The following is a 24,403-nucleotide window of genomic DNA, read 5'->3' as shown; positions in this document are numbered from 1 at the left end:
TGTGGCCATGGTATGCTGTAGCTTCCTGTTTGTCCTGCGGTTGCGTGTGAGATCGCCGTTAGGATCACCATCAGGTTCTTTGATCGTGTAGCAAAATGGTAAAGATTTCAGTTATATATACATATAATGTCCAAGGCTTTCATGTGACATTTAGTCCATTGTTTCCCCCAATTCCCATCATTGAGAAATTAGAAATGTGAAAGTAAAACTTGTGAAATCAATACAATTACATGTGGATGTAAGGTTAGCATGGAAAGATGGAAGGGAGCATCCAAAGAGCATGAATTCACAGAGGTAGTTTTAAGTAAATCACAGTTTAAATTTAGTCTGGACAAAAACAAATGTAAAAGGCCACAACTTGCCCTTGAGTGTGTCTGGAGGCATGTACTCATTACTAGATGTCTGTTATACTACGCAAGGTGTCCATGTGCATTCACACGACCTAAATTTTTAAAATCAGTGAACTTGATTTAAACTGCACTTTAAAATTTTGACCAGGGAGTTTATCCTTTTCAGAATTAGACTCATGTTCTTCAGGCTTATCAGTTTACCCAGCCTCACCAGCTTCAAATCCTGAGCTTGGGCTAAACACTGATCCTAGAATTCTAACTGAAAACCATCCACAGTCCAGATAATGTCACAAAATATGAGTTTTAGTTGAGGTTTTCAGTCTCTAACAGCATTCCGGACTACATTTTCATACAAAAATGCACCCTAAGCACATTCAGATAGAAAATGTTGGTGTGTCTTGTGATCAGTTACATTTCAGGTTAACCTTGAGGTATAACATATGGGTATTGCTCAAGCAGAGCAACAATCATGTTCTGTCTATGGGGACTATTTTGAGATATCATAGAATGTCATTTGCTTCAGACATGTTTATCTGAAGTGTGATAATGTTCAGTGACATTAATCCTGTTTAGCTTGAATCTTCATTGAAATTTGTTGTTTTACTTTGTCTACATATAGGAATGAATAGATTACCATCTTAATTTTTTTCTCCCCATTGAGAGAGTTTGTTATGGGATTGAAACATTTCATAATAAAGAAGATAACATTTTGCTTTGCCACATTTCTCTAGAGCATAATATTGCAATGCTGTCGCAACAAACTTTTTTTTTCTGAAATTCCAGCTCACGGATACAGCATTGCAGTTCACTATTTCCACTAGAGTCCACAAAATGGGATTGAATCATTCTTCACAACAAGGAAGACACCAATTTTTGTTGCAATATTTTTTTTTTCCAGGCAGCAGTATGACAGCACTGTTCTGATAAACTTATTTGAAATTCCAGCCCATGGATGTAGCTCTGTAGTTGACTGTGTGTACTTTCTACTCCAAAGAGTTTGTTATGGGATTTAGACATTTCACTACAAGGAATGCACATTTCTGTTTTGAAATACTTCTCCTGACAGCAATATGGCAGTACTGTAGTTATAAACTTGTTTGAAATCCCAGCTCATGGATGTAGCATTGCGGTTGACTGTTGCCACTCTCGAGCAATGCGACAGACCCACTCAAATTCAGGGTTTTAGAGTAGCACTCTGCTTCAAGTAGGCAGAGTGCTATTTTTTTTACAGTAAACAACTTTTTTTTTCTTTCTCCGAGAGAAAGAGAGAGTGGGAAAGATTGATTCTGAGAACAACACTAGCTACAAGTGTGTGTTTACTCCAAGCCTTACATGTACTTGTGTGCAGTGGTCTAACTTAGGAGTATTTGTCAGGAGTTTACATAGAATTGTTTACAGTACATCACTCTCTGAATATGCACAGTGAAGATCTTTAATTTAGACAGATGAATGACCTTTAATAATCTGAAAGGTTAACATTCTGTTTCTGTGTGATTTTGAAAAGTTGTGCTGAGTGGCAAGTATTGACACTGCTCTTACTTGTAAGAGAATGTGATCATGATGAATGTCAAGTGTGCATGGCATGATATCATGTTTTTCAATGGCTCTCTCATACAGAGATGGCATTAAATTTGCCCATTCATTACACAAGGGATAATTTGAGAATATTGTTCATATAGATATATACTTCCTTGTAGTTTTAAAGAATTTCAGAATATAGCCATATTTTTCTGTGAACAGGCCTCTCCAGATAGAAGTGTAAATACTGTATAATGTCAATTTGCCATGTAATTGACTGGATAAAAGTTCATTTTTGTTGTTGTTGCAATCAGCTGCAAATTACCTGTTTGATGATGTACTGGACTGTTTGCTTTATTTTTCAAATTTGTCAGATGATTTTAGGAAAGAAAATTTAAAAGTTTCAGAGTATTCAGTGTTTTATCAAATTTATTACCTTGAATGTGTAACTTGACATAATTTATTTTTAACAAAGAAAATGACGTGTGAAGTTATAAAAAATAATGTACTTTTCCATGGCAAGGACCAATACAGAGAAGCCAATAGTAATAGTAAAACGACAAATATATTGAAGCAATATTGAAAAGGTGACATGTAAGTAAAGAGGACATTGTTCATGAGATGAATTTGAAGTAATGCTGTCAGCTATATTATGTTCCAAAACTTGCATCTGTCTTTGCAGTATCTTGCCTGTCTTCCAACAAGTTCCTCCAAAGATAAACTCGCCTTTGACGTCGGGCTTCAAGAATCATCTCAAGGTAAGCATGTTTGTATGCATCTACCTCAAAGTGTGCTGCATAATATTTTTTGGTTATCTGCCCGTCACACTATCCCATAACAAGTTGCTGCAGGTTTTTAAGAAAAAGCTGCTGAATCAATTCTCTTGGTACTTGACATACATGTATCTACTGTAAAAGTGGAAATTTTTGCGGTGTCGAAATTTTTGCGCATTTCGCGCAACCGGAAGCTAGCGCGAAAATAAAAGCACGCGATTATTTTTGCATGCCATATGTTCCAGTGGCTGATGTCTTGATTCCGTGGAATGAAACACGCAAAACTCTTCTTACCTGGCCAAGCGCGAAAAATTTTTCGCGCGAAAATATCCACTTTTACAGTACTTGATACTTGTATGTATGAGATGATGAAGGTGAAAGGTCAGAGTCAAGGGTTACTGTATTTCTGTTAAAAAAGAGTCAATTTTAGCCATTACATCAATTCAATCTCAGAAATGAAAGTTCAAGAATGATAAAACTGATACACATTCTGTGTTGCTATTGTTGTGTAGTGTAAGTATACGAACCCTGTTTCATGTTTTTTTTTGCAACTGCCTTACTGGGTAGCACAGTGCACTCTACGTAGAGTGGAGATTTCTTGAGACTGAAGTGGCTACAGCATTCCTAAAGTTCTTTGAGAGGAAGAAACTTGACCCATTCCTTACGATACCAGGTTCCTGTAGGGTCAACTCGTATGTGGGAACCTGGCATACTAGATTCTCAAAATGTAGACAGATTGTCTCCATCTGTGGCCTAAATTCATGTTTATTTGTGTTCTCTTGACCAGGAAATGACTTTGATTGGAAGATTAGCGCTGCTATCAATATCTGTTCTTTTTCTGTGTCAAAATTATGTGTTTTTGTTTGATTCACCTTTTCCAGAGTAGTAGTGTTCTTGTTTTGCTATAAAACTTGTTTAACGTTCAACAATCAATTCTGAGCTAGCTAGATTTTGACTTTCGCTGATGCCATTTGGGTTCTCTTACAGCGTTTAACAAAAGAGTTTGTGAGCTTATCAGCAGCACACACCCTATTCAAATCTCACATCTGATCGATACTTCGCATTGTTCGATAGCTCATGCAGTTGATCATACCCAGGAAAGGTGAAACATTTACCACTTGACTGCTTTCTTGAGACAGATTACCAACCTGTGTAATCTCTGTCGAGGGCCAAAAAAGAGAATAAATCAACAAGAATTTTCATTCTCCTTGACATCAAATCTTTATAGTCTTGTAATAGTCTAGCAATGATGACATTTAGGGGAAAGGGGTCACAGGTGCTACATAAATGACAGCACACATGATATTTTTCTACAGCATGGGTTGCTTTGATAACAATTTAAAGAAAAAATGACAGTAGTGTGAAAATGTCCATATCAGAGACAGACAAATAGAAAGGAGATGTAATAATAGAGTCATAAAGATGAAATGAGACACAATAGCAAACATACATGGCAATAGTCAATTTCTATAAAGTGAATATCACATCTGTTTCTCTGTATGCACCAATATAATTCTCACTGTATACATAACAACCTCAGAATGCCAAAGATGGCATATTTTAGTATACTATCCCAAGTTCCAAGCTACTCAGGGGAAAGCATTCTTGGAACTAACAAGACTACTCTCTTTTCTTGTTGTTTTTTTTTTTTTACTTATTCAAATCATGCAACGGCTTTTAACCTGTACCTCCCTCAATTCTTCAAGACCCTTCAATGCCCACAAATTATCATGTCAAAAAAGGAAGAAAAAGAAAGGACATTTAGTGAAGATTTGTGTACAGGTCTTTAGCGAGATGGCAGTATCACCTTAAAAGAAGAAGAAGAAAAATATAATGTGTGTATATATCTATATCTATATTCATATGTATATATTTAAATCAGTATAAGTTGGAGGAAAGGCAATGGAGGAAGACAAAAATGGAGGGGAAAAAAACCAATTAGAGGCATGAAGCTATTAAGCTTGTCTGGGGGCAATGCCCTGTCTACTATTGGTTCCAGAGCATGTGATTGATCTTTTTGAATAATACAAGCCCTCTCAACCGAGCCTGCGGTGCTAGGCTTGATGCATCGCAGGTTGTTTGACCTGATATGCAAGTGTTGTCTGCATGGACCCATGGACCCATGGCAAAGAACATTTTTAGTCTGATTGTGCAGAATATGGAAATATCAGCCTGGGAAGCTGATTTTCATACAAACTTGCACAAATTGTAATCTACGATTTTTCAGGGTGAAATCCAGAGACATATGGGATCTAGATTCAGGATTATCTGTTTTCAATTAGAGTTGACATGGAAAAATAATACATTTACTTCAGCTAAATACATAACGTTGAATACTAAGCTACCAATTAATATGAAAAATCACACACACACACACATGCGTGCGCACATACACACACACAGGCACACACAATTATATGTGTGTACCATAGATAAATGTGAAAATATTTTTTATATTTAATGCATACATAGATACATAATTTGCATAACATTACAAACAGACTAACATAACCTTTTTTTTTTTTTTTTCAAACTTGCAGCTCTCTTTTGTCACATTTCAGAAAGTAGGCATGGAAAGAGAAGCAGATGGAGTATAACTTTGATAAAGAGGACCGGAGGAGGAAAAAACAAATTAAAAAAATAAATAAATTAAGTAGAGAAAAGATACTTGAGCTGGGTCAAATCTCAGCATGCATGTCTCTCTATTCAAATTTCTATATATCACCTCATTCTGTTTGTTCAGATGCCAAGTTACTGGCACAAGACATCCAAATAAAGCCATTTATCATAATGAGTAGACACAACCACAACCTCACCTCCGAGGGGTGAAAAAAAAAATCTGTAACTCATTAAACTCGCCTGTGTGTTGTGAACCTGTATCAACACACTTGTGGCTAATTGTGCATGATCTCCTGTTGAGTGAGCAGGGAATTCACAGGGATGTCAAAGGATGATGTACTTTCCATTGAAGAGTAATTTCAAAACACTCAGCAGCTGATTAATCTTCAAATTTATGTCGCATCTAGAGATCCCTCTCAGTGACAAGACTGTACCATGAAATTCACAGCAGCACAGAATATTGTACATGGGACTATTGGCTAGTGCTTCTTGAGTACAGGTGGTTCAATGGAAAGCATTGCAGTGTATGTAAATGGACTACTTTGTGCTATTTACAGTTTCCATCACAAAAGATTCTAGTGACAGCACCAAAGCTCTTTTTGTGTGTGTTTAGAAGTGAACCAAAAAGCTTGTAAAGTGAGTGCAGAAAGGTATATCATCACAGGTTTGATGTTAAAAAGCATCTTCATGTCATGTTAATTAACTTCAGGCAACAGTTTATATACAGTAACGTCTGTCATGCATTGATAAACTGCGACTGTTATTCAGCGAAGAAGGTGATCAAAATATGAAATATGTTTGTGCAAAAAATATCTGATGAGTGTTGGAAATTTTCTTTGTGAGATTGAAATGTTAAGCTATTGCATTTTTTGGTAAAAAATTCAGTGAAACCTGCTGCATTCATGTAGATATTATGTGTAAGATCAGTGAGCAAAAGTCATATAAATTGTTCAAAATAAACTTCTAATGTTTACATGATAGAGAATTATGAATATTAGGGATTTCATCCATTTGCTTTATGCATCCCTATTGCACTGTATGTGCAGGGAAGTAAAACTGGAGGTCTGTGTCCATCCACAAGAGCATCCCACCTATAAAGTACTGAGCAGAGATGTGCATATCAGACCAATTCTAGGACTTACAGTGGTAAAATGGTTGTCAGTCATAGGTGTGTTTTGTGGGAAAAAAATAGTTGATCCCAGATAGCCATCACAGTGTCATACATCTTAAGATATATATCTATCTGTATATATTTTTTTTTTCATTATTCCCCTGCAATGAATCTATTAAACTGTAGGATTAGCTGATTCTTGTAATTGTTTTCTCTCACACTCTTTCTTCTGGTCTGAATTATCACCAACTCCATGCTGTTTGAGTGCAAAGACCTCCTTCAAAAGCTTCTCCTTGTGCGTAAATGCTGGGCAAATGCCCCCAACACCAGCCAGCCCACACGCACTAACACAAGCCAGGTACGCCTGGAACAATGCCCCACTCATCATCCAGTGTAACGCATCCCCCATTAAAATGCCGACAGGAAATGAGTGTGTCGCCGATGGGTTGGTGCTTGCGGACACGTATTTAATCACATCCCTCCGTTAATTGCAGAAAAAGGGAGAGATAATGTCAGAGTGGAAGAGAGAGCGGTAGCGGGAGAGAGGTGGGAGAGACGGAGAGACTCGAGTTTGGAGGGAAGGAGAGTGCTTCTGTCTGGGACTTGGTTGGTTGCCAGGGCAACAGATTTGCAGAATGGGTTATGGAAAGCCGAGTCAACATCAAAGTGTGAAGCAAATGACACATTATAGGTTGGAAGGGTCGTGTCATTCGAGCACAGATCTGTTGTTCTCGAGTTGCTGAGCTACAACAAGAAATGGAATGATCATTTCCCTAGCACTATCAACACAGACTTAGCAGTACTGTGTATCGAAGCTCGAGCATTATTCTGGACGTGTTACTTCATTATTTTCATTTTCAGAGAATGTTGTTTAGCCCAATAAAATTTCTAGGGTATCAAGCTTTCCTGCGGAGTGTTCATGTTGAAATGTTGCAGTCAACATGATACACACACACACACACACAAATACAATGCTTTCACTCAGGCACAAAGAAGGACAATAACTTGATAAAACTGAAGTGTGAATGCTTCTTTTGTGTGTAATTGTTAGGAGGCAATTGATTGATATCAATATGACGTTTTGTCAACAGACGTGTTATATTACATGTCCCCGTTAGAAATGACAAAGACATCATATATGAGAAAGTATTGAAAACTGTAAAACAGTATATGCCTGTATGCGTTCATATTATGAGTTGCAAGTGTTGCAACTCAACAAAATGTATTTCCCGATTTGTACCGTTGAATGCCTTTCTGCTTTTCAATAAAGTCATCTAATTCCTGCATCTATTATTAAATTATCATTTTACAGGGGATGTGCCCAAAATAAACCCAAAGGATTTTGATTAATATGCCGTTGTCTATGAAGGCATGATAAAACTTGAAAAGAACCATGGACATGGACAGAATGTAATTTGATTCTCGCTTTATCGTCAATTAAAAGCAGACGCTATTGGATGAAGTCTCAGAGTTTGACATACGGTTGTCATTAAGCACTGGGAGACATACTTAGCCACTCCTGTGAGCTCGTATCCACACAGATCTCATTAATGCATGCACTCCCCTTGAGGACAGCCTTATTAGTTTTACTGTACATTGTTTATAATGAAGGTACAGGGTCATGCCATGGAAAATATTGTTCATGTCCGTGTGAACTTATTTTATTCCCCCCCCCCCCCAAATATTGTATAAATACGTAGGTGGAAGAAAATTTAAATATCAGAGATGTTCTCATGTGACTGAAGAATTGATCATATGGCAAAATTTGCCAGTTTATGAATAATAGCATGCTTTTGTTTGTTAGAACAGAGTGAAAGACAGAGAGAGAGAAAGGGAGACAATAAGAGAGCAAGAGAGAGAGAGAGAGACAGATGGAGAGAAAGAGAGGGAGTCCAGTTTGGTTTACTGTAAAATGGAAGTTTTTGCGTGAGTAATTTTTTTTTTTTTTTTTTTTTTGCGCTCGGCAGGGTAAAATGAATTTCACATGTTTTTAATTTTGTGGATGGTCACAACAATTGAGTGAGTACCGTACTTCAAACAACTCACCCCTGCCACAGTTGCAAAGGGCTTTGGCAGCTCATATCATGGTGAAAGTACATGTAATTGGCCACATTACAACAACAGATTCACTCATGCTACTGGACTAGCAAACGTGAAGAAAACTACAGATAACAAAAAAGCTAAACAATAAGCCAAAATTTAGCACACTTTTATTTTTTGTGCCAGTTTCATGTTTTGCCAAATGTGCGAAAATTACCACAGTTTGAAAATTTTCACTTTTAAAGTGTACTATAATGTTGCTACTAGCTAGGGACATGGGTGTATAATGTAGTGCAGAATTGAAAGAAAGGTGCATACCAGTACTAAAATATTACTGTAGTCTGAACAAAATGCAAACATACTGTACAAAGCTATGACCCTTTAGATGCAGACATCTGATATTTACCCGTCTGGGAAGTGTAGATGCACTCCATTTTTTTTTAATTATCTTTTTTAACAAAGGGTTTTACTTGTCAAATGGGATAAAGATTAAAGATATGTGTAGAACATTTATCTCATGAGGAAATGATCTGAAAAACTACATGTAAATGTATGTATTGAAGGAAAATGTATATGAAATTATGTGTGAGGCAAAATCAGCACAAATGAACAAATAAATAAATAAATGCACAATTTTTACCTTCTTATTTTTCTTTCCCCACTCCTTCACCCTGAATCATCAACATTTCTGATTTATTCTACTTAATGGATTATAAGTAGTCCCTGGGCAGAACAATGTAAAGCTAGGGATTAGATTTTCACAACACTCTGTACTTGATATGATACAAATACATTTTAAATGGGGATTCATCTATAGCTGTAAAAATTCCAATGCCAGACTGTTTTGATGCACTATTTAAAAATGTCATGGATTAACAAGTTAATGCATTACCAGCAGCATTTTACCACAGGCCAATTTATTCTATTTAATTCTATGACGTAAGTTATTATGCAGATTTCATTTAGTGCATGTAAAACATTGCTTTATTTATAGATCTATATATTTATAAAAAATATATAAACCTAACCTTGATGGTTCTCCATGAAGTTCATATCAGATCACCATGCAAAATGATTTGTCCTTCTATTCTCTTTTGTAATGCCCTTCACTTGACAAACAATTCACAAAGTGCACATGCAGAGAGGTTTAGAATGGACTAAACTTGGAGTGAAACCTGCTGTGGTGCTCTTTTACATTTGTTTATAATGTACATCATTTCATGACATCAGAGAAGTAACTTGTTACATCTCCTAGTTACAGGACAATGCATGGTGATCTATTATGAAAACTATTTCAAACTACAGTCAAACCTGTCTATAGCGGCCACCCAAGGGATACGTAAAAACTGGCCGTTATAGACAGGTGGCCGCTATAGACAGGTAATCCAACTTTGTGTGCATTACCTACATGTACATGACCTGATTGTACCATCATTGTATACATCTATAAATGCTTACATGTACATGTATGTGTGTACGTATGCACACGTGTGTATCATACATAACACAATGCCGGTGTTTATGAAATTGTTGCACAGTACATGTAGCATGTGCACAGTCATGAAGAAAGCTTAACACTAGTGCATTATTGTGACTGAATGAGTGAAGAATGCAGCGGTGGCGATCACTGAACGTTGCCCAGGAATGACTGGCACTGCTAAAAAGCACAAAAACACGCTGAATTATCGGCTCGGCTACGGCTCCATCGGGTTTTTGGCCGCTATAGACAGGTTAAAATCTACCGCGGGAAACAAAATTTGTGGCCGCTGGCCGCGTTAGACAGGTGGCCGCTATACACAGGGTCTTTAACATGGCTTTTCTCTCGGGGGGATTTTTCAGTGGCCGCTATAGACAGGTGGCCGCTATGGAGAGGTGGCCGCTAAGGCAGGTTTGACTGTATTGTGATTTATAATTGCTGAAGCAAGTATCTACTGTTTACAGTCTGTTTTTCTTTCTTGCATAAAAGCAAGGAATTTTGTGTGTGTGTATTATTTTGGTTTCCTGAACTTTGAGTTAGCTTACAGAGAACATGCACTTTTCACAATTTTGAAGCAAAGTATGATGTTAGTATTAAAGATATGTATGTTGTCAAATACTAGCACAGTGAATTCAATGTCAACAATACAATACAGGGAAATGTAAGGTTCAATTTTTTGTTTGATTCAGCAATCACTTATATGAATTATATGATGTGATTTAAATAGTTTGATGAAGCAAAATAATATTTTCTGGATACATGTGACTTGTCTTTTGTTAGCATGCAATAGATGGAGATTATAATGTTAGTTGGCCTTTTGAGACTGAGGAATGTTTGAATTAGAACTTCATTGCATTGAAGAGAATTTGATTGAATCTTTTATATCAAGTGGTATATATTCTTTTATGTTTAAAAAAGGAATACAGTCATCACAGATACATATTCCCATGCACATTCACAAGCATGAATTCATTTGTAATGCATAGATATAAGATTAGAATGTGGCTTCGCATGCAGTAGATGAAAGCACATTTACAATCTGTATCTTTGAGTAATTTGTCATCTGCCAACAGTCAAGTGAATGCTGTAAAGGCAGAAATTTTTGCGTGAGTAATAATCACGCTCGGCTGGGTAAGATAAATTTTGCATGTATTTTATTCTGTGGAATCAAAATTTTATATAAAATGGCATTACATTGCTGGCTTTTAATTTCATGCTAGTTTCATGTAAAATGTGCAATAATGTCCATGTCTACAGTAATTTGATGAAACAGTTTCTAAAATGTTCATGCATGCCATGTTATCAATAGCTTGTAACTACTATTGCTCTGCCTTCCTCATCATCATTACTGATAGTAATGGTTTCAGGCTACTTTTGAAGAGACATACTCTTTGTTTCTCCCTCACTGATACCACAGGAGAGGCATGCTGGTGGACTATACATCCTGTATCAAAGCAGAGGTCAGAGGGTGAAAAGGTCAGAGTGGGAGATGACCTCATCCTGGTCAATGTTTCAACAGAACGATATCTGGTGAGTATGGACAGGTATTTCCTTCCGTTGTAGAGATCCTAACTTTCTTTATGAGAGTCTTCAAAATTAGGCTCTTATTTTGTCATTTGCACTTTGATTCATTATAAGTTTGGTCGTCTTTATACTTTAAAGGGATTGTATAGTTTTGGGTGAGACCTAATGTCAGGTTTATGTAATTTTTTGGTGAGATAATAGAGAAACCTCTTATGAAATATGAAAGAGCATGTAATTTCAAGAAGGATTCAACGTTTAATTGATGAAAATTTGTCTTGAAATGACTGAGCTATCCAAAAAAGTGATCCTAATAAAATTGACAGGCCACCACTTTTATTAGATCTCTTTGTTTTACCTTGTTTTTGGATATCTCGGTCATTTCATAACCGATTTTCATCGAATAAACTTTTGATTCCCCTTAGAATTGTATGCTCTTTAACATTTCAAAGGGTGGTTTCTAAATATCTTGCAGAACATTACAAGCTGAATCCTCACCTCAGCCAGTACAGTGCAGTCCCTTTAAATTGCCATCCATTAAAGCCTAATGCACATGACTATGAATGAAGACTTCAGATAAACAAATAAGAAATAATCCTGATCAAAACATCATGTGGTATTTGATAATGAATGCGAGGCAGAGATGAAGGTATCAAGATTTCAAGGAGGGTTGATGGTAAGGAAGAGATATGGTCAAGGGTGGGAACCATATCACCAAGTGATCTCATTAGGAATGGTCGGCTGAGTCCCCAGACAGGCCACTGTGTGGTCAGTTAGCCAGCTAATGAGCCGTGCTTTAATGATCAATTGGGTGGGAAGCCAAGATCAAATCTGTCTTCTTCAAGCTGTGTGTGTATTCATGAGAGGAGATCACAGTTCTATTTTTTTAAATAAAATTATAACATGAAGGTTTCTGATCAGAAAACTTGATAGTTTTGGATATACAGAGAAGAGTCATTGCTAATGAATACTTCACGTACAACTAATCCATAAAACATAGAGCAACTCAAACTGGACATCCTCTCTTTTAAAGTTTTTCACAAAATTAATTACACAGTTCAGTGGTTTACATCAAATGCACACAAACTGAGCACTATTGCCCAACTGTTAACATAGGGTCAAATGTGTGATATAATGTAATTACTTTTCCCCGTTTGATTTCACGTTCTTCAAAGGGATTAAAAAGAAGAGAGATTTAAAAAGAAGTGTTCCATCTTTATGATTACTTTGAAGTCATAATTCAGCTTCTATTTCAGTTGTACTGGTGTATTGCATTGACCTTAATTAACCCATCAAGTCCTGGAGGAATTTAGTTGCAGAAGTTATGATGTTATCTTCATTAAATTGGCAACTCCCATTTTCTTTGCATATATTGGAGAGAGATTAGATGGAACTTGTTTCATTGTTTTACTAGAAAAGCACTCAGAGAGCAAAGACCTATGCCAAGCAGCTCATTTTCACCCATGCACGCATGCTGAAAATTGCCCACTTTATGTGTTTACCTCATTAGCTTCTTGCTGCGCAGTGCCTTGAGCAGAGCATGTGCTTTAGTGCGCTTATGCAAACCTCAAATACGCGCAGCTTGAAATGTAAAGTTCATTGACTCTACTTAAAAGATAAAAAAGGCTTAAAAAACTCATAAAAATTCCCGGATCACTACCAAAATTTCATCATCTGCTTATTGTGTCATTGCCAACTTCTCCTGTAAGTTTCATCGAAATCCCTCTGCAAATTGTTTGTAGTTACATTGCATTTGCAAACAGACAGACAAACAAACAAACAAATGCTGACAAAAACACCTTCCTTGGCAGAGGTTATTATAGTATGTACAAATTTAGAGGCTTTCAATAAACACATAATACAAGTATACGAACAACAAAGGACACAAGTGGATGAAATTTTTTTTTCTTTACCTTGTTAAAATTTATACCAAAAATACATTTTCAAACCAAAGATATGTGGTTTCTAGGATTTATCACTGATAGGTTTCACCCTTCTGAGTTTTATTTGTAGCATCTCTGCTCCCAAATTCTGTAAATATAAAGCAAAGTGTGCATAGATGTGAGTAGCATGTGAACTGTATCACAACTGGTCAAGGGGGGGGGGGGGTGAATGGTATTGAGCTGAATGCTAATGGAATAATTCAGCAAGTTACAACAAATAGACCCACAAATGGATGGAAGGCATAATCAACACTGTGATCATGCAACTGGGTCGACTTCGAGTGAGAAAATGGACTCCTTAGTGACTGGGCATGTGCAACTCAGAGTTTGAGTCAACCGCATAAGTAGCCACTAACATAGCGTAGTGAGCACATAAAATGTGTTAGTTGACTCCTATATCTTTAATTTCTTTTCATGCTTCCTGCATGAAGGTTATTTATTAGAATCTTGAAACTTGCAAAATGTTTACCATTAGACTTAATGTATGTGTTAAGCAAAGTCTGTTCATAGAAAAAAGTTTGACGTCGTGGGAAAGAAAATCTGTACAAGTGGATTTTTTTTTTTTTTTGCTAAATCAATTTAGTATTTCAAAATAGATGTGGTTAAGTCTTCTGTGACATCTAAATAATATATTTCTGCCATGTCAGTCTCCTAGATATATTCCAAATATTATTTCTGCATCTGACTAATTGTGTGTTTCTCTTGTAACTCAGCATCTGTCACTGGAAAGGGAAGACCAGCCCATGATTGTTGTGGCGTCCTTCCAGCAGACGTTGTGGACAGTGGCCCCGGTCAGTTCAGGCATTGTCAAGATCAAGGCTATGGGTATGTCCAATATGCTTACATACTTCCAGGGCAATCTCTTTCCATAATTTGTTTTTTATACAGTAAGTTTATGCAGGTTTCTCTCACCTAAATATGAAGCTTATACATCACAGACTTGGTGAGACAGGGAAATGAAGCAGTGCCCATTGCAAAAAAGAGAGAAAAGAAAAAGTATATTTAAATCCTATCTGTCACTAGTCCACATTGGAAAATGTACTTATACAGCCTGAGTCTCTTATGCAATTTTACTAACTGTTCAGTGAAGATGTGTGTTTATGTGGTGCCCCCATTCAAGAAATGTAGGCAAGTGAAACATCTTGTTTTGTTGATCTGAAGACCTATTGCTGCAGTGCTTTCAAATTTCAATAAGGAGGTCATGTTTGTGGGGTGCTACCAGGCATCTTTGCCCAACTGGAGATGAGCATAGTCCCAGTAGACCCCTCATAGGTCCATCACACATGTCGGTGACTGTGCATCAAAAAGGTCAAGGCTTGATTTGTCTGCCGTTCCCTTTCGTGCAGACAGTCGCCACCAGTCGCACGTGTCAATCAGTGCGATGCCCTGGCACCGCACCAAATCCTGACGATACATACCAAACAGCAGAGACTCCCCAGAGATGATTAAGTTTGCTGTATCCACACGCCCTTACTGGGCAGCAGAGCAGTCTAAATGAACATTAACTCACTTAATTGTGGTGGATGTGTTTGAAAGTGTTGAAAACTGATCAAGTGAGCACTTTGTTAACTGGCACTATGTCAAAGAAGTCTCGCTACCTTTCTGACAGTTTTGAATTTAAGATGATATTTGTTGTCAGAATAATATTGGTCAGTAGCAAGAAAATCCGTGATGTAGTTTTGACCCAGTGCAGCAGTATAATGAATCCACATCTACTGTAGATAAACACATAGAGTTGTCATTGACTTCCACACACACACAAAAAGTAAGTAGACAGCAGTGAAAGCTTGCAGAACATATCTTTGCCAGCAGTAACTACAATAATGGTGGGTAGGGATGGTCGCTCATATTGGCCATTTTATAGTGGGGGGGGGGGGGGGGGGGGGGGCAAGTGCCCAATACCCCAGTTGTAAGAGAGTACTTTTGTTTTTAAGCTAGAGTGTGTGGGGCAGCTATAAAATGCAAAAGTGTGGGATAATGCATCCCTCATTGTTGCAGCCCCCTCCCATGCTTGTTAACTGAATATTGTATTATTAGCTGTTTTTGTGAAATCCTGCCAGCATAAATTATGATGATGTTACTTTCAGTACTGCTGTATTGTTTTGCGGGCATTAATCAATATTTGCTATCTAATAAAGATACTTTTGTGTAAGTGGATATGTGTATAACGTTTGCCAGGATGCTTGTGCTAAAAGGCACTATGTTAAATCGTCCTTGTTGTTGTTCTTTGGACATTCTGTTTAATTCCTCACTTTACTCCTCCGAACATCTGGTAATTCTCCAGGAAACCATTCAGATATGGGTACACACGTGTAACTTCTCAGGAGATGAGAAGAGAGTGTTTCTTTTAATATGAAAAGTTTTCAGATTTAGGCATTTGCTTTCAGCTCAATTGTTGCAGCAAACAATACTTGTCTACCAAAACTAACATTATGAAGTAAAAAAGTATGTGCGTAAAATTACTATTGAAGATGAAGGAAGGATTGAGTTGACCTTGAAATTCATCCTGTACCACTTGCAGCATACTACCATCTCACTTCCTATCTTGCATAAATTTGCATACGCTTGCCTGGATATAATGTGGGGATCACGTCCTATGGCTCTTTCACAGGATGAACTTGAAGATGGAGCTACGGAATATCAATTTGGTTCTGCAGACCGCCCACGATCTCGAATCCATACGGAATAATGCCCTAGGGTGGTAAAACGAGATTCAGGGTGAAGTTTGAATCCTTCTCTTCTGTGATGGCAAATATGTCATGATATTCTGCAGACATCTAGATTTCTCTCCCATTGCTGCTGATGGGATGCCACATGTCATATTGAAGGGCAAAAACGGAAATGGATTGGAATATAAGTCGCAGGGACTTTTTTTTTCTTTCGGCATGGTACATATACCCTCCCAGACATTTCATTTGAGAATGCATCTCACTGTCTTTGATTGAATTACGTAGCATCCGCCAGAGAGACTCTGATGTTCCTGCATTGTTGGCAGAATGGAGCACCAGTAAGAAATTACTGAATGATGATGTGCCGTTTGACAGTCGACTTGCATACTAATCAGTTCTTATCTGAGTGGGTATGCACAGAAACATGTGTCATTATTTCAACCTTTAGACTGACTTTGTGAGTTTGATTGTCATCATGGGGCAAAGGGGCTAGTGGGGGTAAGAAAAATACGAGAAATGGATTTGTAGCCTAACAGCAATGTAGCAACTGTTATGAATAATGATTTCTGAAGAATTCACCAGTTCATAAGTTTGCCGGAAGCTTTCAAAAAGTCTTATGACTTTTGGTGGATATGGACACTATTTTCCTGTTTGCCATTTGGAAGATTTTTTTTTCCTGGCATGTCAGGGTGGATGAAAGTTGAAATGTCTTTTCCATTAAACATTGGGTGCATGCATATTAACGGAGATGCACACCCAACATGAACAACTGCACTGACACACACACATACACAAACACACTGTTGGCCCCTGTTAGCCTTATGATTCTAACTGAGACTATAAATAACAATTAACTTTTTAGTTGTAAACAATCAGCTGCTGCTCCTCAGAGAGAGAAAGAAAGAGAGATAGAGAGGGAGAGAAAGAGACAGACAGACAAACAGACAGATAGAGAAAGAGAGACAGACAGACAGAGGGAGAAACGGAGAGACAGAGGGAGAGAAAGAGAGAGGAGCAGCCACGACGTATTTACCTATCGCCATTGAAAGCCTGGGCCCACATAAATGACATTTAGAGAGGAGATTCCAACAAATACACAGATTATGGATACTCATCAGCCAGGATGATAGGTTTTATCAGCAGTGTAGTAAGCCGCTGCAGCTGTTTTCTATTTTTATTGATCTTTAGTGATGCCATGAAGGAAGCTACAAGGAAAACAAACACACACACACACACAAAAAAAAAGAATACAGAAAACTTTATAGTTTTTCTCTTCATTATAAAGGCAAAAGTGAGAATTTTCTTTAGATTAAAATCAAAAGATGTTCATTTAACTTACATTTGTATATGAAAGGCCGTTCCGTTTTGAAAGTGAAAAAGAAAAGAAAAAAAATCTCAGCTGGAGTTGTTGATTGCGTCCCACTGGGATAGCGAGCCTTGCAAGAGAGGGATGAGATTTCCTGCCCTATGGCTGCATGACATACTAAAATCAGTGTTCACCACAGTATAAAAACAGGAAGCATGGAGATGCTTAACAAAATTTTGCCGAAGGGGGTACAAGTTTGGGGGGGGGGGGGGGAAGCAGAAATGTTCGGCTGCCTAGAATTGCAGCTTGATACATAACATGCAGAATTATAAAAAGCATTTTGCTCTTGTTTTAGCTTTTTTGTTCATTTTTGTTTTGTTGGTTGAGGAGGTTGTTTGTGTAAACCTTATTGGAGAGCATCGAGGGTGCAAATTGAGTTTCAAGAGATGCAGAAAAATATGTAGTGCAGAATGAATGCATGCATTTGATAATAATACAAAAAAGTCACGTACATGTATATTGAGAGTCAGCAGATGAAAGCATAGCCATCTTTTGCAGTTCTAGAAAGTCAGAGTACTCATGGTGACTGGATATCCAGATCTTGTATTATCTTATGTCCAGGTGTCTTTGGAGTTGAGGAAGTGCTTGTCATAACATATGAAACCTCTGGCAGTGAGAGCTTCCATCTGTTATGCAGATTATGTGGGAAGAGGGACAGAATTCTGATTTTTCTGTGGCAATGAGTTCACATACATGTATTGTAATATGGGAATAAAAATGGTGTTAATGCATAAATATTTTATAATGATATCAATGTAGCAAGCCAAGATGGAAAAATATGGCTTGGCACTGAGTAAAACAAAATTCTTGGCTTTTCCTACCTACATGTATGTATAGGAATATGGAACCATGTGGAAACAACTATTTGTTTAAAGCAAGTTTCTGTTTGAATTCAAATACACGCACAATGAGCCACATCAACAATAACTCAACACAAGGGATGACAACATTTTATGAAAAATAGAAAATTAGAGAGCAAGATATGAAATGTGAATGAAAAATGCAAGAAAGTATTGCCCATGAAAGTACAGGAAACCTTGTTGAAAAGTTCTCAAGACATTATCACAAAATGAGCTAAAGACCATTACTGAAATGAATAGCCATACAACCCCCCCCCCCTTTCCTTCTAGGCTGTCTCAGACACCTCCTTTTAAATTGACCCAACCATCAATCACTGGAATATAAAATCAATACTTGAACTAGTGACTCTATTGATTTCCTTTCTGGCCTTGCCTCCTCCAGGAGATGGTCAATCAATCACTGAAGCATGTGTGTGTGTGTGTGTGTCTGTGTCTGTGTCTGTGTGTGCATGGATGTACTTGGTATGAGTGTGTATGTATGTATGCATCTGTGTGTTTATGCTGCTTGTTTGTGTGTGTGTGTGTGTGTGTGTGTGTGTGTGTGTGTGTGCTTGTGTGTGTTTGTGCATGTCTATGTGTGTGAGAGTGTATCAGCGTATTTAATGGTTTGTTATTGTTCATGGCCAGATTGTAATATTTAACTAATTACCTGGTGGTAGTAGCATTTTAGAAATTATTGCAGGAGAAAATCTACTTTATAGAGGTCAGACTAAGACAGCATTGTGACAGAGAATTTTTGATTTCGCAATTAAATTTGTTTAAAGGACAAGTCCACCTTCATAGACATGTGGGTTGAGTGAATGCAGCAATATTAGTAGAACACAACTATGAGAGTTTGAGGAAAATCGGACAATCCGTTCGAAAGTTATGAATTTTTGAAGTTTTCTGCTAAGTCACGGCTGGATGAGAAGACTACTATAGCTTGTGATGTCATATGAGTACAACCATATAAAGAAAGTATAAAGAAAATTCAAGATATTCTCACTTTTCTCACATAATAAAAGAACACTTGACTTCTGTCTTTCAGAAGTCAGGGGGAATAATATTACCCCTAACATAAGTCAGTAACAAGTCGAAGAAATGTGCACTTTATTCAAAAAGTCGAGTTTTTTGAAATTCTCTTTTTATTTTCCTTATATTGTTGTACGCATGTGACATCATACACTGTAGTAGTCTTCTCCTCCAGCAGTGATTGCACAGATACTTTAAAAATTCATAACTTTTGAACGGATTGTCAGATTTTCCCCAAACTTTCACTAATGTGTTCTACTAATATTGTTGCCCTCACTCAATCCACATGTATATGAAGGTGAACTTGTCCTTTAATATGCCCTATCATGTACTTATAGAAATGCACAGGTGTATTGGTATGTCATTACTTTGCTCTATCAAAGAGAGGCAAGCATGACTTACTGTTCTCTCCAGGGTGATACTAGTATTTCACAGCAATCCCAATACTGGTATAAGGAGATATGAGTAAGCCCTTATATTGCTACCATTCAGTTAGGGGGTCATTTACACGCAATAAGATGTCAATGTTTCAAGGGTATCATGCTTTTTGAAAGGGATAAGTAGTTTGAGTTTTAAATGTTAGGAAGATGTTATAGTTTGTGATAGGTGTCCCAGTAAATGGCACTGGATATGTGTTGCATGTCGACACATTTTGCCCTTCCACGATGTGTACAGATGAAGCTCTCTCAGATTAAACATAGATGGGTTTTCTTCTTTCCCTACCAAAGTACATACATGTACATTAAATAAGAATGAGAAACAGTGCGTGACAGAAGGAAAATAGAAAATGAGAACGAAGGAGTTAAGGAGTGTGTGAAAAATCAGGTCAAACTGAACAAGTAAAGAAAAGAGATATGTGAAGGACTTCAAGACGTAAGAACAGGAAACAGTAAACGAACACAAAGGGAGGAAAGGCTTGGTAAGTCAATTAGCAGTGGGAGGCAGGAATATTGTAAACAGCTAGCACTAGCTTGAGAGAATCAACTCCAAGGCAGTTTCGTCATTTGATACCCCTGCCTAGCTGGCTTGGGCTTCGTCTTGAAAGCATCCACCTCGCCGAACGGCGGACACAAAGGACGGCCAGTCAACGATGCATACTGTCCTCCCACTTGCTAGTCTTTCACTGCGAGATGAATGGCATCAAACATCATCAGCACATCTCACATTTGAGTCCCTATTCATTCACATCAAAGAATCGCTCCGTCTCGCAGAGTTTCTCTGTCATGCTATTGTGATTGATGGAGACTAGCTTTTAATCTGATGTAAAGGGTAAATTTTCTAAATCTGTTTACAATACTGCAAATTATTGTTGACTTAACATTTACAAACTATTCCCCACCCCCATTTCATTTTTTATTTTAACCAAACTTGGTGTGTGATTTGCAGGAGAAAATTTTATGTAAAGAATTACAGTGGAAAGGAATGCTTTTTTTGTGGGGGGGGGGGGGGATATTTAATTCTAACTTGATTGTTTTTATCATTATTCCGAATGAGCTGATTCTTTCATATTATTTTGGCCATGAACAATTGATATTGGAAGAGTCTTAATATTTCATTCCCTTTGCGAAATATTCAACCGAACGTGACCCCCCCCCCCCCCTCCCCCCCGACCTCTTCCTCTGCCTCAGAGTGAGTATGGCACACCTGCAACCTCCCACTCCAACAAGTTACTGGCTTCTGGCCATACCATCTTGTCTGAATTCAATTCAATATCACACATTTTTTCTTTTCAAGTAGGATTCATCAACCGTTTGGCAATTCATAAGTACAGAAGTTATTCTCATTCAACAGAGATATGGAACCTTTTGGGAGTGCAGAAAAAAAAAGAAAATTTAGATGGGATTCAATCCCCCAGGGATTAACATGAAGCAGTGGCAGTAGTAGTGGTAGCGGGAAATTTGGATGCGAGACTGTGATTTCTTGCAAGTGATTTGACTCCTTATTCAGCATGGAGATATTGATAAATCCCTTGTGCTTTCTCCCAACATTTCTATCTGTTTGGTGTGTCAAATGTTTTGAATGCGCTTCCGGTAATTTGATAAAATGCTTGGTCAGACAAATAGGTGGACCTTGCAATGGTATTAAAAACCTTTACACTAAAGTTAGTCACTCAGTCATGTGGTTTTCATTAACCTTCAGCGTACATGTACTTGCATTGCAGCACTTTATGTTATCTAACCAACAGTTGTACATGGGAAAGACATAGCTTGACAGCCAAAATGCATCACTGTAAACTTTCATGTGGGGTTTGCTAATGTATTAAGACGTCTCTTAGCTCCAACCATTTGTTTGAAAGCCAAAAAACCAAAGCACTTGTGTAAAGCATCATGCATATTGGATGTATGAGAAGCACTACAATCCTTGAGAAAAATCATTGACTTCCTGCACTAAACATTGATACTGTGCACAGAACTTTTATCTTTTTGTCCGGTATCGATTAGATGGAAATGTGCAGTGTATTTTGAACGCAAAATGCTTTCAATACACACACTCTGGTATTTAAATAGATATATGAGCTCTGTAGAGGGTGAGTCATTTGCTCTCCAACTGGTAATGCTTTTGTAGCTATGGCAACAGTATTACACAGATAGATTACTATTGGACATATCTGGTTATTTGATCACAATGACATCAGGATTTATGTGCCATTGTAATTCACGTACTCTGCAATTTACACTTCTTCACAATCAGAACACTTTTCTCCCTTGCTGCATATTGGACCACATGACTGATGGGAGAGGCAATGCATCATGGGATATGAAGCAAATTGGTGTATTAGATCAAATGCATACATAATGTTGGCCATATCTGGTGCAATTAACCCATTGAAGACGAGTCCCGAGTATACTCGGGCAGGTGTCTATGGGAAATGCATGTTGTAGCAAAATCAGCCTGTCCTCAATGGAATTTGTGTACTATACTACAATGTTGTAGTTGTCTGTAACAAAGCAGGTTTAAGTTCGTTTAACTCTCAGGTATTCACAATGTAGTGCAACATGCACTTGGCTTCGCCTCGTGCATGTTGCACAATTGTGAATACCCTCGAGTGCGCTGCATCTCCACTAATGCACTCACACCTGTGCATTATTTGTATATTATTTTGTTCATTCAAAAATAAGTGAAGATTTAGGTCAAATTTTGTGTGTGTGAATGGGAGTATATCAACACTTTGTATAATTGTAAGTGTGTGGTTTGTAGCTAGACCAACACTTGTTTGAGCATCATCATGTGTGGATCCTGTAGCTACCGTTGTCCTTGAGTGAGTGAATGGGAATCTCATGGGGGACTTTGTGTAATGGGGCAGAACGCATGCATAATGCCTACTCAGCTGATTTCAGTGCAGTAATTATCACTGCCAGAGATACAGAGGATAACATGTTGAGAATGAATGGCGCTTGAGGAGCTTTAACTATTCTTAATGTGCTGACATCATAAAATACCATAATACTGTAGCACATTATAAGCCAGAAGACTCTCTATGCGATGTACAAAACTTCCTAAAAAAAAAAATGATTATTTTGTTTCAAAATTTTGCAAATTACTGAGTGTCTGTCACGGCCCTAAGTTTATCTGGCAAAGCCACAAAATCAGTGTTGGAATAGCAAATGAGTGATATCCAGATGAACAAGTGGACAAAGCTGCTACAGTAAGTAAATGCATATTCTGGTCAGTAGAACCATCACTTTTCTAGAATAGAAATCACATTTGGGACCTTGTGTGATATGGCAGAATGCATCATAATACCTACTGTTATGATTTTGATGCAGTGCTTACCACTGCCAAAAATACAGAGGAAATCTGATGAAAATGAATGGTACCTGAGGAACCATTCCAAATGTGCTGACATCATACAATGCCATATGTACATTGTCCGATTTAATCTAGCACGATATACAGTAGTACACCGGCGGCGCCATGTTTTCAAAAGTGAGGGTCCACTTCTGGGTTTCATGAGCTAACAAGCCCCCCCCCCCCCCCCCCCCCAAAAAAAAGGCCTTCAGCGCAACTTCTGGTGCCACTTCTGGGTTTCTTCAGCTGGCAAGCAAAAAAAAAAAGAAAAAAAGAAAGGTCTTCAGCTCATCTTTCTCATCCACTTCCTGGCTTCTTCAGCTGTCAAGCAAAAAAAAGAAAGAAAGAAAAAAAAAGGTCTTCAGTGCAAAAACAAATCCTTACCGCGCTCACACTTCAAGGTTTCTATCTATTTTTTTCAAGTGCCACTTACGCACTTCCAGGGTAAAGAAAGTGGGGGGGGGGGGGCCCAAAGTGGTGACACCTTATGTATTCCTTTGTATAGTGCAAAAAAAAAAGTGGGGAGGGGGGCCCGAGTCCCCCCCCCCCATTTCACCGGCTATGTAGTATTGTATTGCAGGAAGTGTAGGTTGCCTCTTTTCTCTTTGGAGAAGGTTTACTTCAGCAACATCATGGCAAGCACAAATGAGCATGGAGGTATCAAAATTTCTCCCAAGATCGACATTGTGCACACTACAATTTGGGTATGTTTTTGAGTTTTTCGTCCTGGCAAGGCACGTGCTGTGTAGTTTGTCGGTAGAAATGACATCTCAGATTAGAAGTTGTGAAGAAAGATATACAATTTGTAAATGGTAAAAGGAGGGAAACTATGTAGGCTATGGCAAAGAAGAGAAGAGAAGAAGGAGGAAGGTGCATGGAAGAAGAAGAAGTGATTGGAAGCAGCTTGTATGACATGGGTGAGGAAAGACACTATTCATGCATTCACGGAAAAGTTTTAGCCTGTGTCAGGTTCTGCTGCATGATGATGCATTTTATGATAAAAGTGAGCCGCAGAGTTCAGTTCAAAAAGAAAAAAAATTCTTACGATGAATTGCATTTTGCCATGGAGAGATGGAAAGGGAGGAAGAGAAAGAGAGAGAGAGAGAGAGGTGGAGAGGAAGATAGATCAACTTCATTGTATAATACCAGCAGTGATAAGTCTGTTGGGAGTTCGTTGTCTCTCTGTGCTGAAAGTGAAAGAAAGGATCAGAAAGAGAAGAGATTCGGAAAAACTGGGTAAAGTGCCACATATCTCCCTTATAAAGCCAGAAACGTCCCTCCCTCAGGCAGCTCAGGATTTTAGTGATGTATCGCAGATGAGCTGCCTCGAGCTCCTGGTATCTGCAGCTGCCCAGA

At 38.0% G+C, this 24,403-nt stretch overlaps 1 protein-coding gene across 1 annotated transcript in view; it reads left to right on the top strand.

Moving 5' to 3' along the window:
- Positions 1-24,403, top strand: part of LOC139728602 (ryanodine receptor 2-like) — a 326,287-nt gene that overhangs the window by 73,157 nt on the left and 228,727 nt on the right. The window contains exons 5-7 of the mRNA XM_071639541.1: positions 2,551-2,626; positions 11,306-11,418; positions 14,066-14,177. Coding sequence (XP_071495642.1) covers positions 2,551-2,626; positions 11,306-11,418; positions 14,066-14,177 — 301 coding nt within the window. The remainder of the gene's footprint in view (positions 1-2,550; positions 2,627-11,305; positions 11,419-14,065; positions 14,178-24,403) is intronic.

Source organism: Diadema antillarum, unplaced genomic scaffold (genome assembly GCF_040938485.1).
Source record: "Diadema antillarum isolate AM-2024a unplaced genomic scaffold, OU_Dant_1.0 seq00000187_RagTag, whole genome shotgun sequence".
Lineage (NCBI taxonomy): Eukaryota > Metazoa > Echinodermata > Echinoidea > Diadematoida > Diadematidae > Diadema > Diadema antillarum.
This window is presented reverse-complemented; position numbering and strand designations above follow the sequence as displayed.